Here is a 15,098-nt window from a genome sequence, read left to right on the forward strand (position 1 = left end):
TTCCATTAAAAAGAAGACTATATATTGGTTGTAAAATATTTATGCGTGCGTTCAGACGCTTATTTCTTTGTGTTAATTTCTTAAAAAGTGATCTAAATGTTTGTTTTATATTTGACCAGCAGGCTCCGTGAATGGAGACCTCGTCAGAACAAAAATAGTCAAGCAAGTTGGGCAGAAGATGCAGAGGCCACAAAGATGGAGGAGACTTACGTCCAAATGGACCAAAAAATAGGCTGATCGAATCTCTAATCGATCGATCGAAATTCTTTGAAATCGGAGTCGGATTTGGATCGAAGTTCTTTGATCTATCCTTATAACCCCTTAAGGAATTATTAGGATAGCATTCTTAAAAATCCAGCAACGCATTTGTAAGCTCTCTGGCAATGTGAATGTCTTTTTCAAATCCACTTCAACACACAAAAATTTCATCAAAATCGGTCCAGCCGTTTAGGGAGCGATCAAGTATTACGTCACGAAATGTTTGGAGATTATTAAACCCCCCCACCCCCAAAATTCGTTATGTAATACTTGAACGCTCCCTTAGGACATCACGAGAAAATATATTTTTTGTTAGTTTTCTATACTTACTTTGCTGTGGTTGCATTTGGCGATTCTGGATATGATTCTGGGTCCGTTGCGAGTGATTTTGTCCGGAGTGCTCGTTCGTGAACTTATGCCGGTGCGGTAGTGAGTTCAAAACCCGACAAACGCTGCCTTCCCCGGACCATCCACCCACGCTGCCCGATTCCGATTTGCTATAAAAAGCAATTTATAACAATTAAATCATATTTCAAAAACTACTTCACCAATTTTGATCATAGAACTGTTCTTAGATGGTCAAAATCCTATATTAAATATTATTTTAATCCCAACATGTCTTAATAATCTTATTTTTTTAGGTTATTAGAAATTTATCTTTGGTCTATTGAATTTCAAATTATCGAGAGTCAACTGTATATAATATTAAATACATAAGATACATAATTTCGCTACTGCGAACTCTATCTGCTACATAATCTTAATATATATAAATTACGTGTCACGTTGTTTGTCCGCTATGGACCCCTAAACTACCGAAATGATTTCAATCAAATTTGCACACCGTGTGCAGTTTGATCTAACTTAAAAGATAGGATCGCTTACATCTCAATTTATATCCACAATATTATTTTATTGCAAAATATTTGTTTATTATTTGATAGTCACAATTCTAACAGATGGCGCTGTGTTGAAAGTACCAACGTTTCACATAAGCTACAATTTAATGGCATAACCACCAAAAAAGCATGGTGGTCCCCATGACTGGTGTTCTCCTACGGTTTCCCTGGAATAGTTTGGTACTATGTAATATAACAAAAACCTTAGCCACAGCAACGCTTGGCCAGTCTGCTAGTAATATATAGTTATTAATTATTATTAAGGTCATATTAATAATTTATGTAGTCTAGTAAATATTAATTATAGGCCTACAGTAAAAACTCTACTCACTTGTCGTGTATATTATTAGAATGGGACGGCATATGGAAGGTGTCCTCTGTTGTTCCAGATAAATGATCCGCTTCAAATGTTTCAACTGACCTCATGAGATCTACAAAAAAACAATTAAATTTCATTGAAAAAGATTGCAATAGACTAACTCTATTGTCTATGTTATAGAGTAAGTTTGTCTATGCTTTCCCATAAATGATACTAGAAACTAACGCATGCACGTATATTTGCAAAGTTTAATTATAAATGTATGGTGCAATTAGCGAAGTGCTAATTTGAAATTTAGATAATTATTTATGTAAAAAGTGCTCAACCCCTATCTACCCTATAAACTAGACATTTCGTCGCAAATTTACATTTTAAGAAATATCAAAACGCTTTGTAGCGCGAAAATAAATACCCAATACTCTTCCTAATTGTACCATTAAAACGAAAACATCTGTCTCTTTTTATCATATTAATATGACAGAAAGGGATGAAAGAGTGACAGTATGAAATAATAATTAATTTATCAAAAATATCCATTACTATTGATATTCATATATTGAGTCACGTGACACAACGGTCACAGATTAGTCTTAAATAAATAATGTCTCCGCTTATCTCACCCTTATACTGTCTATCAAATTTGGCGAAGAATTTGTGTAATTTAAGAAATACATGTTTGTTTACCTGTTATTGGCATTTTACGTCATACGTGCGACGCCATCTTGTGTCACGTTATGGCGGATTTTAGAAATTACAAATTAATTTGATTTTTTAAAGCCAATACAGAAAATACATTTTTCACACACGTTTTTAAAATCTTTTCAAATAGCTCATTGTGATAACTATGAATTAAAAAATAACTAAGAATATATAAATAAATAACCTTTAGTTTTTTGTAAGGCCGTCTTAATAGCTTTGATTTCCATGAGTTTGAAGGGATCTTCGTTCTTCATATTGACACCAGACTTGTTGCCTGAAATTAAAAGACAATTAATTAAACTAAACGTCTTATTGCACTCAAAGTAGTTTCGTCTTTTTCAATCAAATTGTGTTTACTGCGTGATGAACAGAGAAAGATGGATTATTAATGTAGAAGGGGGTCAGTCCGTCATATTGCACTGAAAGTACTTTCGTCTTTTTCTATCAAATTGTGTTTACTGCGTGATGAACAGAGAAAGATGGATTATTAATGTAGAAGGGGGTCAGTCCGTCATATTGCACTGAAAGTACTTTCGTCTTTTTCTATCAAATTGTGTTTACTGCGTGATGAACAGAGAAAGATGGATTATTAATGTAGAAGGGGGTCAGTCCGTCATATTGCACTGAAAGTACTTTCGTCTTTTTCTATCAAATTGTGTTTACTGCGTGATGAACAGAGAAAGATGGATTATTAATGTAGAAGGGGGTCAGTCCGTCATATTGCACTGAAAGTACTTTCGTCTTTTTCTATCAAATTGTGTTTACTGCGTGATGAACAGAGAAAGATGGATTATTAATGTAGAAGGGGGTCAGTCCGTCATATTGCACTGAAAGTACTTTCGTCTTTTTCTATCAAATTGTGTTTACTGCGTGATGAACAGAGAAAGATGGATTATTAATGTAGAAGGGGGTCAGTCCGTCATATTGCACTGAAAGTACTTTCGTCTTTTTCTATCAAATTGTGTTTACTGCGTGATGAACAGAGAAAGATGGATTATTAATGTAGAAGGGGGTCAGTCCGTCATATTGCACTGAAAGTACTTTCGTCTTTTTCTATCAAATTGTGTTTACTGCGTGATGAACAGAGAAAGATGGATTATTAATGTAGAAGGGGGTCAGTCCGTCATATTGCACTGAAAGTACTTTCGTCTTTTTCTATCAAATTGTGTTTACTGCGTGATGAACAGAGAAAGATGGATTATTAATGTAGAAGGGGGTAAGTCCGTCATATTGCACTGAAAGTACTTTCGTCTTTTTCTATCAAATTGTGTTTACTGCGTGATGAACAGAGAAAGATGGATTATTAATGTAGAAGGGGGTCAGTCCGTCATATTGCACTGAAAGTACTTTCGTCTTTTTCTATCAAATTGTGTTTACTGCGTGATGAACAGAGAAAGATGGATTATTAATGTAGAAGGGGGTCAGTCCGTCATATTGCACTGAAAGTACTTTCGTCTTTTTCTATCAAATTGTGTTTACTGCGTGATGAACAGAGAAAGATGGATTATTAATGTAGAAGGGGGTCAGTCCGTCATATTGCACTGAAAGTACTTTCGTCTTTTTCTATCAAATTGTGTTTACTGCGTGATGAACAGAGAAAGATGGATTATTAATGTAGAAGGGGGTCAGTCCGTCATATTGCACTGAAAGTACTTTCGTCTTTTTCTATCAAATTGTGTTTACTGCGTGATGAACAGAGAAAGATGGATTATTAATGTAGAAGGGGGTCAGTCCGTCATATTGCACTGAAAGTACTTTCGTCTTTTTCTATCAAATTGTGTTTACTGCGTGATGAACAGAGAAAGATGGATTATTAATGTAGAAGGGGGTCAGTCCGTCATATTGCACTGAAAGTACTTTCGTCTTTTTCTATCAAATTGTGTTTACTGCGTGATGAACAGAGAAAGATGGATTATTAATGTAGAAGGGGGTCAGTCCGTCATATTGCACTGAAAGTACTTTCGTCTTTTTCTATCAAATTGTGTTTACTGCGTGATGAACAGAGAAAGATGGATTATTAATGTAGAAGGGGGTCAGTCCGTCATATTGCACTGAAAGTACTTTCGTCTTTTTCTATCAAATTGTGTTTACTGCGTGATGAACAGAGAAAGATGGATTATTAATGTAGAAGGGGGTCAGTCCGTCATATTGCACTGAAAGTACTTTCGTCTTTTTCTATCAAATTGTGTTTACTGCGTGATGAACAGAGAAAGATGGATTATTAATGTAGAAGGGGGTCAGTCCGTCATATTGCACTGAAAGTACTTTCGTCTTTTTCTATCAAATTGTGTTTACTGCGTGATGAACAGAGAAAGATGGATTATTAATGTAGAAGGGGGTCAGTCCGTCATATTGCACTGAAAGTACTTTCGTCTTTTTCTATCAAATTGTGTTTACTGCGTGATGAACAGAGAAAGATGGATTATTAATGTAGAAGGGGGTCAGTCCGTCATATTGCACTGAAAGTACTTTCGTCTTTTTCTATCAAATTGTGTTTACTGCGTGATGAACAGAGACAGATGCATTATTAATGTAGAAGGGGGTCAGTCCGTCATATTGCACTGAAAGTACTTTCGTCTTTTTCTATCAAATTGTGTTTACTGCGTGATGAACAGAGAAAGATGGATTATTAATGTAGAAGGGGGTCAGTCCGTCATATTGCACTGAAAGTACTTTCGTCTTTTTTCTATCAAATTGTGTTTACTGCGTGATGAACAGAGAAAGATGGATTATTAATGTAGAAGGGGGTCAGTCCGTCATATTGCACTGAAAGTACTTTAGTCTTTTTCTATCAAATTGTGTTTACTGCGTGATGAACAGAGACAGATGCATTATTAATGTAGAAGGGGGTAAGTCCGTCATATTGCACTGAAAGTACTTTCGTCTTTTTCTATCAAATTGTGTTTACTGCGTGATGAACAGAGACAGGTGCATTATTAATGTAGAAGGGGGTAAGTCCGTCATATTGCACTGAAAGTACTTTCGTCTCTTTCTGTCAAATTGTGTTTACTGCGTGATGAACAGAGACAGATGCATTATTAATGTAGAAGGGGGTAAGTCCGTCATATTGCACTGAAAGTACTTTCGTCTTTTTCTATCAAATTGTGTTTACTGCGTGATGAACAGAGACAGATGCATTATTATTGTAGAAGGGGGTAAGTCCGTCATATTGCACTGAAAGTACTTTCGTCTTTTTCTATCAACTTGTGTTTACTGCGTGATGAACAGAGACAGATGCATTATTAATGTAGAAGGGGGTAAGTCCGTCATATTGCACTGAAAGTACTTTCGTCTTTTTCTATCAAATTGTGTTTACTGCGTGATGAACAGAGACAGATGCATTATTAATGTAGAAGGGGGTAAGTCCGTCATATTGCACTGAAAGTACTTTCGTCTCTTTCTGTCAAATTGTGTTTACTGTGTGATGAAAAGAGATGAGGATTATTTGTATTAACCACTAGCAAAAATTTACCAAAAAAATTGTTAAATATATTATACACGTTTGGTATATTTTATATATTTATAAATAAAATTGTTATATAAGCTGATTAAGCATTTATAATCTGAATGTGAAAAATGGTGTACGTAGCGCCATCTAGTAATAATGTTTGAAGTTAAAAAAATCCTAAGCTGTTTTCATTTGAATCAGTGTTAGTGCGCGATAGTCAGTGCCAAACAGTCGTAAGTGAAAAAATAGATGACAAGAACTTAGTGTCTTCTCTTAATAGAGACAGTAAGTAGTGTTATTGGACACTTTATGTTAAATATGCTTAGGTAAATAATGTTAGACTTTATTATTAATCGTCATGTTCATGATGTCAGTGAAGAAACAATGTATTTAAAAAACAATTTATCTGTGTATTTAAATAATAATTCATCGCATGTGACGATGGAGTTATGAATCAAAATAAAATCTATTCTTGCAATTTTCTTTTAAAACCATTGACATTAAAACATAAAGAAATAAGCCATAATCAATATGAAATTTAAATACATACATTTTCTGGACGGCTCGTCCTCCCCACTGTCTTCACCCGAACTGGAATAGGTATTATGAGCCACGCCCATACTTGCCGCCATTTGCAATTTTTGGAACTCGGTAACCTAAAAAATTATGAATAAGGATATATTAACTTACTTTAATTTAAAATTATTGACAATATGTCAAATGTCAAATAAAGTGTTATTGAGTGTAATGTCTATAACACATGACTCTAAAAAAATCGTATATATGTATATAAAAACCATTCATTTATAAAAAAACAATCAAAGCAGCAGATCAAGCGACGCAAGTGGAAATGGATAGGCCATACATTCTAAGAGATACCAATTATATCCCGAAGCAGGCACTTGTTTGGAACCCGCAAGGAAAGCGAAAGCGAGGCCGTCCCAAGCAAACCTGGCGTCGTACATAAACTCAAAATATCTTTATTCATATAGGTAAACAAGTACACTTATGAACGTCAAAAAAGAAGTTAAATTAATTGTAAATTTACATTTACTTCATAAATTCATTTTTCCAGTTCGCAAATCAAGGGCAAGAAAGAAGGAAAAAGAAGAAAGAAGTCCAGTATACGTCACGTGACACTAAACGGTCAGGATTAGTCGAAACAATGACGTAGCATGCTCGTAATCAATATCTCTAATCCTAATTTGGAGTTAAATTTCGTCGGTTGATATCTCTATATGTATTTTGAGTTTAAGGCATTTGATATTCTTTAGAATATATAAATAGCTTTTCCAGAGTCTTTAAACCATTTCACACAGAAATCACTTAAAATTTATACACACAAATCGAATTAATTAGTTAATGAACAAAAAACGTGTTTACAAGTATGTTACGTCATAGGATGTGCGACGCCATCTTGCATTGCGTTATGGCGGGTTGTTACTACAGAATTAAAATAATTTGTACAAATTCTAGTCTATAGTAAATAATCTGGATTCATGGAACTGCCTATTTACTTATTGGGTCCTTTATTTAGGGTTTTATGGACTTACCAAGTTCTCCATATGCTGTTTCTTAAGTTGAAGATCACGCAATCTTCTATGCAACATTCGACCTCGTTCCTGTAAGACACCCTCTGCATCTTCTTCTGCGTCACTTCTGTGACCTGCCTCCTACATATAAGCAATGTTTCAAAAACAGGGAACGAAAATGTATAATGCGAAGATAGAATGGAGACTATCACTTTCACAGTTTTCAAGTAACATTTCCTAATTGAATTGCTAATTAAAGACGTATTAATAATTATAATATTAATAAAAAAATATCAAAGGAAAATTCTGATGTCTTTTAGATTCTAAAGTATGATGAAACTTTCTTAACTTCGCTAAGAATTTAGATTGAATCTCACACAATCATATTAAGATTATTTCCGAGAAATTTGAGGTCACTAACTAACCTACTTTCGCATTTATCTTGTCTTTGGTTGGTTATGGTATTTTCATAGACAAATATTTTTTTTAGTTCAAAAGTTTTAAGAATATAAAAATAAATAATAATCTCATTATACCTCGCTGCTAGCAATATTTCCATCCCGTATCGAGAACCGATCGTCCTGGTGCTGAGAATGGTTCGAACGTGTTTCGTTAGAAAACACATCTTGGGGAAGAGTTGTCGCCACTCCTATTTGATTCGTCGCGTACATACGGTTCGAGTTCGTATAATTCGCGTTCACATTCTGAAACGCAAAAATCCATTCAACTACGAAGCGTTATTAGAATTACATTAGAATGTTCTAGAATCGAATTATTGCTTTCGTAATAAATGAAAAAAAACAACTATACTAAAAATATAGCTAAAGATGGAATACATAATATAGACATAAGCAACATTTACGAAAATAAAGACCAAAAAAAATATGAAAGACATTTAACGAAATAGCACCTATAACTACATAATTCGAGTGTGTTGTGTGATGGTGTAAAAGTAAGTGTGTGTGTGGGGTGTGTGTGTGTGTGGGGTGTGTGTGTGTGGGGGGTGCTCATGATGCCGATTATAGAGCTATAGATATTCTTAATAATCCTGTTAAATATATTCCATAGCTTGAACAATTTATTGTTGTATATTGTTCATACATTAGTAAGCAGAGAAGGGTATAAAATAATTAGCTCTAAATACATATGACGTAAATACAATCTGTTTTAAACATTTTGTGTATTAAGAATTCTACGCATTCATTGTAATAGGACTATAGCGTTGTATTTCGCGGTAATCTTGCCTTAATGTCAGGCGGCAGACAAGCGCTTTCATTTTTTGACAAGTGACAGTTGACAGTTGATATTTTTCACGCCACTTCATGTTTTTAAAAAATAATAAATAAATTCATAATAGTCGTTCATAAATCTCAAGAGTTTTAAAATATAATATACCTGTGGATTTGAAAAGTTCTCATGTGATGTAGACGGATGATGCATCTCTTGGCTTTGCTTATTTAATTCTTCCAATTGCTGTTTGGCCTCCTCCTGAAAGTCAAAATAAGTGATTTTATTATTTGTGTTTAAATGTGTGTGATGCACCTGTGTTCATTTGTTATGTTGTGTTAGATTTTGGGCAATTTCTATTAAAAACTTCCACTGATTACTTTTTGTCATCTTAGTATGTTTTTTTACTAATTGTACCTTTTTAGTAGTTACATACCAACATATGGAACATTTTCTATGCTACCCCATAGAAACTGTTCGCTTTTCCGGAATAAAAACTTTAGTATTAAATAAAACTAAATTTTCATCTATCCCATATTTTTCTCTATAAAAATCTTCAAGACGTGGGCATTCTCAACAGTTACATTACATTCATTCATTTCATAACAATTAACATTTTATTATTTCGCATATTCTATTTATGTACGCGAGTGGTTAATTATATGGAAAAAATAAAATCCTCTATTATTAAAAGCAACCCGATGACTCAGGGACCGAACAATTACTAATCAAATTATAGTAAGTTCGACATTATAACGAATGCTAGTACTATAAAATGGCATTTAGATTCTCCTAAATACCTTTTATTCCTTTGTTTTAAGATACATTTTACCGTGCACAAATATTAACAAAATGTTAACCTGTAATCCCCAGATTTCGCTGTTATATTAGGGTCACGTTAAATAATTTCTATATAACCACCTGGTATTTAATCAGCATCTTCTGTTGTTGCTTCAAGGCGCTCAAACGCATCTGAGACATCTCCATTTTGTTCTTTATCTCATTTTGCCACAACTCATTCTCGCTGTATGCAGATCCATTGCTTTGAACCGATACGGGTCGTACTACGACATCTTGCTGTAAAATTAGAACAAAATTATTTATCTGTGTGATTCAAAATGGGTTCTTGTTAAATGGCTCATCAATTTAATTAAATAAAAATAAATCAGTAGCGCTACAACCTCTTTAGGTCTTGGCCTCAGATTTCTGAATCTGTTTCATGATCATTTTTAAATCGAATAGATGATCAGCCTCCAGTGCCTGAGACACGCTGTCGACTTTTTGGGTCTAAGACATGTCGGTTTCCTCACGATGTTTTCCTTCGAGTAAATGATAAATGCGCACATAGAAAGAAAGTCCATTGGTGCCCAGCTGGGGATCGAAGCTACGACCTCAGGTATGAGAGTCGCACGCTGAAGCCACTAGGCCAACACTGCTCTATTCTGTCAGAGTTAAGATGCAATAAATTGTAAATTGGGGAGACAAACTTTTAAGATTCTGCGTTAAGGTACACATATTACGCAGAATTTGAGCAAAAGTTTTTATATAATAGGAGGGCAATACAGCTGCCGCAACTCGTGTTAGTTACATTAGGTACGTTGCCGGCCTTTAAATATATACACCTTGGGGAACACACACGAAAAGTTTAAAAAATTTCAGGAATTGGATATGGCTTAGGTAGTCGAAAGCCTAAGTCTAAATCTTTTTCTTAAATGTGATAATGGTTCAAAGTATTAAATGTTAGATTCACTAAAATCCAATGACGGCTGTTAAAACGGTGAGTAACACACAGGCCATGCAGCCAACAACACTAACACACTAAAGAACCTTTTCATCATTATTATTCGCATCTTTAGTAATACTTTTCATATCTTCTATAATCGCGATTTTTTCTGTGCACGATTTTATATTTTTCTTTAACATTTCGTTAAGGATTTCGTCATCTTTCTTAATGTCTTCTAAATGTGTTTCTATTTCCTTTATTTCTACTCCACTAGTCTCAGACTGATCGAAATTCTTTACATTTTTGTCTTCATTAATCTTTTTGAGGGAATTTGTTTTATTGATTTGTTCGTTTTCTATATTTGTTACTTTCTTCGCAGGAACATTAGAGTCACTTAAACAATTTACTGTAGTATCTTCGCTTGTTTCATTTTCCCTTTGCGTCTGACTTTCTTCTTCACTTGTAATTACTTGTGGAGGATCTTCTAACGCACTAAAGGCTTCGGAATTCTTTTCCAGAAGAAGTATTTCTAATTTCTGTTCACTTTCTTTTAATTTCTCTATCATTTCAAGTAGTTCATCATATTCCTGTTTGGTGTGCTCTACGAATGCCTAAATTAAACGTAATTAAAATTTATATTGACTTTAAGCACCTTTGTTAAAAATTTTTTAAAAAATCATCACGACCAGCTCATCTAACGTTTGAAGGAATATTTGAATATGAATACATACCTCATCTTCAGAGTTACGCATAGTATCAACAAGAGACGAGGTTACTCTTATATATTCCCTGATTTGGCCGAGTCTTCTTTCCACTGAAGCTGCATCCGGGCAGACAGCCACAATGGCCTCTCCTAGGGCACGGGCCGATTCTCTATTGACCTATTGACAAATTAATTGGATATCTTAAGGAGCTAAGTAAGTTAAATATATTCTCGTCACGGCTCGTTTTATATTAATTTATATTTTATATATATGTATATCAAACAGGAAAAATCATGTAAATTATGTATGAATTACATATACATAAGTAAATTATAGAAAATTTTCTCACTAAATTACTCTACGAGCTCTCTTGACTCTTGATAGTTCACAAAATGAACAGTCCCCAAAATAATACCGCGTTTAAAATGCAACTACCGCCATCTAGTTATTACTTTCAAAATTAACTAATTCATAAAACATTAAATACATTATTTTATTCCATAAATAATTAGTAGTAAATAGTTTTATTTTCTTACTTAGTATAATTTGATTAATTATAATAAGCTCATGTATTATACATTACATGCGGCTCATTGGTCTAGTGGTTAGTACCCCTGACTGCGAATCTATGGGTCCCGGGTTCGATCCCCGGCTGAGACAAACATCGATGTGATGAGCATGGTGTTGTGAAATATGTATTTATATGTCTATCTATCTATAATATGTATGTATATCCGTTGCCTAGTACCCATAACACAAGCTTCACCAGCTTAGAATGGGGCTAGGTCAATTGGTGTGAATTGTCCAAGTAAAAAAAAGTGTACTTATGTACGCGCGTAAGAAGTTATACTTCTTTGGCATTATTAAAAATAGTTTTTGATTGCATGCAAATAATTAAGTAAAATTAAATAAAGATTGGAAAAGGAGTCATTATAGTCAATAAAGTTCAGTTTACATTTGAAAAATTAAATAAATAAATATTTGCTATTATTCTCTTACATTAAGTGTAACATAAATTCTATTATTATTCGAATGTTGTTTTTAAATTATGTCCAATGCCGAAGCATCTTCCGTGGGCAACTTCATTCTGTTAATTTTGTGTCACGGTGGGCGCGCATCGTAAAATTTCACTCTCATCAATTTTTCATAACGCCCTTAAACAAGTATACTACTTACATGATTATTTTCATTAATATTGTTGAAACTTCCCTGTCCTTGGTCATACATATTGTTCATCATGTTCACAGCTTTGGTTGATGATCGACTGTTAGAATTGGAAGCTGTGTTGTTGTTAGAATTATTATTACCTTCAAAGTTATGTCTATTTGAATTCAAATTCCTGGCAAAATTCTTTCTATTCTGATTTTGAGCCTGCAAAGTTTATATTTATATATTTTACTAATCTGACTAACGTTCTTCTGTACACATCTTAAATACAAAAAAAATAATCTAATTGAAAATTTCATCAAAATCGGTACAGTCGTTTAGGGAGCGTTCAACTATTACGTAACGCAATTCCGCCCCCCCCCCCCCCCCAAAGTAACTCGTCGTAACGACACCACACAACACCCAAGTATAGTGACCACCTAGTGACTCTTTAGTTACTATTATGTGGTGTAAGTCGAAAAAAATATTAACAATAACGCGTAATTTAATCCCCGCCCCGCATCGTAACGTTTTACAAAAGGACCCCCCCTCCCAAAATACGTTACTATAATTAGTACATCCAATCAAAGCAAAATAAAGATTGAACAACAAATAATTTGCCACTTTGAAACAGAAGACTTTGCCGACATTTCATTTTAGTTGCAATTAAGAAACTCAAATTTGAATGCACAAAAATGTTCAGTTAAATATTTGTCGGAGTTTACAAATCAATGATATATAGACAAATATATATTGAAATAACATTTTATTCTACTTACAGTAAAAGTTTGGGGCATATTCCCTGCAACTGTGTTTGGTGTTGTAGGATTCACTATCATTACAGCAGCCGCAGCATGGTTTGAATGGGGAATTAAACCTAAAACAGTAGAGAACAATTAAATTTTATTCCTTAAATATTTAATAACATTTTCTTTAAACAATATAACATTGCTTAATAAAAGAAATTTCATAACGCAATGGGCTTATCATTCATCAGTGATAATTTTTGCATCAGCTTACGATAATTAATTAATCATTAATTTTTGTTACAGATAATTATAAAACATTTATTATTTAAAATAATACCATTCTGCATTTGATGAGCGTAAGGATGAAGGGAATGTGAACCAGAAGAGCTGGCATCATCATTTAAGTTGTCACGATCTCCAGAATGGTGTTCTCTGTTCTGGACTGTGAGCGGAAGTGCTCTCGGTTGTGGCCGTACTGGGACAAATCTACCAAATCCGCTTTCAAAGGCAACTGAATTATCTAAAAGGAAAGGATTTGTAAAAAAATATAAAATATAATTTGCTGTAATATTTTTCAGAAAGGCATGGAGACATTTATATCAACACAAAGGCAACTAAAAACAAAATTGAAGACACCCAATTGTCAAGTTAATAAAATTTATCTTAAGGTAGTATACTTTTGCAAAACACACACATAATAATATTACTTGTATACAAAGTACATGTATGGTCTTAAATAGAAACATAAAATTAGGTTATAACTTACCTAAATCTGTAAAATCTTGATCCGATGTATTGTTTGTTTGTTTTCTAGACTGATTACTGTTACTACTTCTTGGATTGTATTCTGATACTGGCACCCAATCTAGGGCGGTCTAAAAAGTCACATTCATAAAACACCAAAACTTGCAAGGCCTCATGGAATTAAACTTGTTATAAATACCTAATTAAAATTATACCTTTTTTGGACCAAACTTAGAAAGACAACCTCCCATAAGTTAATTAAATCTAATAATGAACGTAATTGAATGAAATTATAAATAGATTATCAAGAATTTTTTACATGAATAGCTCTAAGCAAATTGACTTGGCACTATTTTGGCGAACAGCCAGTAAATATGGCACATTTCAATCTAAAAATACTTTATTCTCCTGTGTGAATCTCTGTTTCTGGTTTCAGTTATTCAGTGCTCAAGCCGCGGTAAAGGTGTTTAGACTGTTGAAGGGTTCATTTTTATAATTAATTAAATAGGAATGCTTACAGATACTAAATTTGATGCCATATCTCTTCGAGTAGGTGTTACGGCTTCTTGAGGCACATTGCAATTGTTACGCACTTTCGTTTTAGGAATTGTACCGGTATGACTTGGATGTCGGTCTTTATTTCCAGGAGCCATTCTATTCCACCATTCGAATAAACGAAAAAGATTAACAAATGTTAGTTAAATAAGAAAGTGTTATTTTTTTGTCATAGTCTTAACATTAGAGAGCTAGCTCGAATTGCCAAGTCACAATCTAATAGGAATTTATTATTTCAATAATTATAAGTACACAAATAATATCCGATTTTTCTGCTGAGATTTTATAATTCTATATTTTTATTTTTTATTTTATAAAGTTAAGGCGAAAATAAGAATAAACGAAATCTTGCCAAAGATGGTCGATGAAAGCTGTCAGACAGACATGAGACAGCAACGGCATAGAGTAAATTGTATTACTGACACTGATAACTGACATTTCAGTATTCAAACTAGTTTAGTAGGGAAAGAGAGGTGACTCTCGACTACAATTTAAAGCTTAATTTTATTCTACGCCCTCTTACATTCAGCCCCTAAACTAAGACATTAGTATTTATAATAAATAATTAAAACAATAAAATCCTAAACTTCATTTGTTATTTTTCTTTGAGATTTTTGAACTTTTCGGTAATTCCACTGTGTAATTTCCTTTACAGGCGTAGAATCGCGGGTGGGCAACGTAGTGTATATGTCACCGTAAAATTGTAAACACCGTTAGATTGTAATCTATCTTGTAAGCCTTGACCTGTTTAAGCTGTCGCGGAATATGGTTAAAAGGAGTATTAAGAATATCCATAGCGCAAAATCACCTGCATCATAAGCATACCCCACATACACACCTTCACGTACTTACACTCACTCTTACACCATCACACAACACAGCCAAATTAGGTATTAGTTGAATGTAGTGAATATTTTTTTTTGTTTATTTGATTTTGTAAATTTTTGAACCTTTTTGTAGTAAAATGTATTACGTATTCCATCACTGGCTATATTTTCAGTGTAACTGTTTCTTATTATATATAATTTATGTTAGCTGTAGGATTACGAAATAAATAAATAAATTAATAAATCTAGCGAGATTGTAAACTGTCGA

At 33.5% G+C, this 15,098-nt stretch overlaps 1 protein-coding gene across 4 annotated transcripts in view; it reads right to left on the reverse strand.

The window, feature by feature from the left end:
• Positions 1-14,385, reverse strand: part of LOC125061080 (putative uncharacterized protein DDB_G0282133) — a 33,077-nt gene extending 18,692 nt beyond the window's left edge. For 2 of the 4 annotated variants that reach the window (XM_047666210.1, XM_047666208.1), the window contains exons 1-15: positions 13,967-14,385; positions 13,471-13,579; positions 13,042-13,224; positions 12,735-12,832; positions 11,986-12,180; positions 10,837-10,986; positions 10,210-10,716; positions 9,304-9,459; positions 8,551-8,643; positions 7,692-7,859; positions 7,177-7,296; positions 6,174-6,279; positions 2,360-2,449; positions 1,489-1,588; positions 589-755 (exon numbers count right to left, since the gene is read on the reverse strand). In XM_047666210.1, the coding sequence (XP_047522166.1) occupies positions 589-755; positions 1,489-1,588; positions 2,360-2,449; positions 6,174-6,279; positions 7,177-7,296; positions 7,692-7,859; positions 8,551-8,643; positions 9,304-9,459; positions 10,210-10,716; positions 10,837-10,986; positions 11,986-12,180; positions 12,735-12,832; positions 13,042-13,224; positions 13,471-13,579; positions 13,967-14,101 (2,377 nt within the window). In that variant the 5' untranslated portion in view covers positions 14,102-14,385. Of the gene's footprint in view, positions 1-588; positions 756-1,488; positions 1,589-2,359; positions 2,450-6,173; positions 6,280-7,176; positions 7,297-7,691; positions 7,860-8,550; positions 8,644-9,303; positions 9,460-10,209; positions 10,717-10,836; positions 10,987-11,985; positions 12,181-12,734; positions 12,833-13,041; positions 13,225-13,470; positions 13,580-13,663; positions 13,794-13,966 lie in introns of those variants that run through there. The other 2 variants (XM_047666211.1, XM_047666212.1) reach the window with 2 other exon arrangements.
• Between the last annotated feature and the right edge of the window lie 713 nt (positions 14,386-15,098).

The sequence above is a fragment of the Pieris napi genome, chromosome 23 (genome assembly GCF_905475465.1).
Source record: "Pieris napi chromosome 23, ilPieNapi1.2, whole genome shotgun sequence".
In the NCBI taxonomy this organism is placed as follows: Eukaryota; Metazoa; Arthropoda; class Insecta; order Lepidoptera; family Pieridae; genus Pieris; species Pieris napi.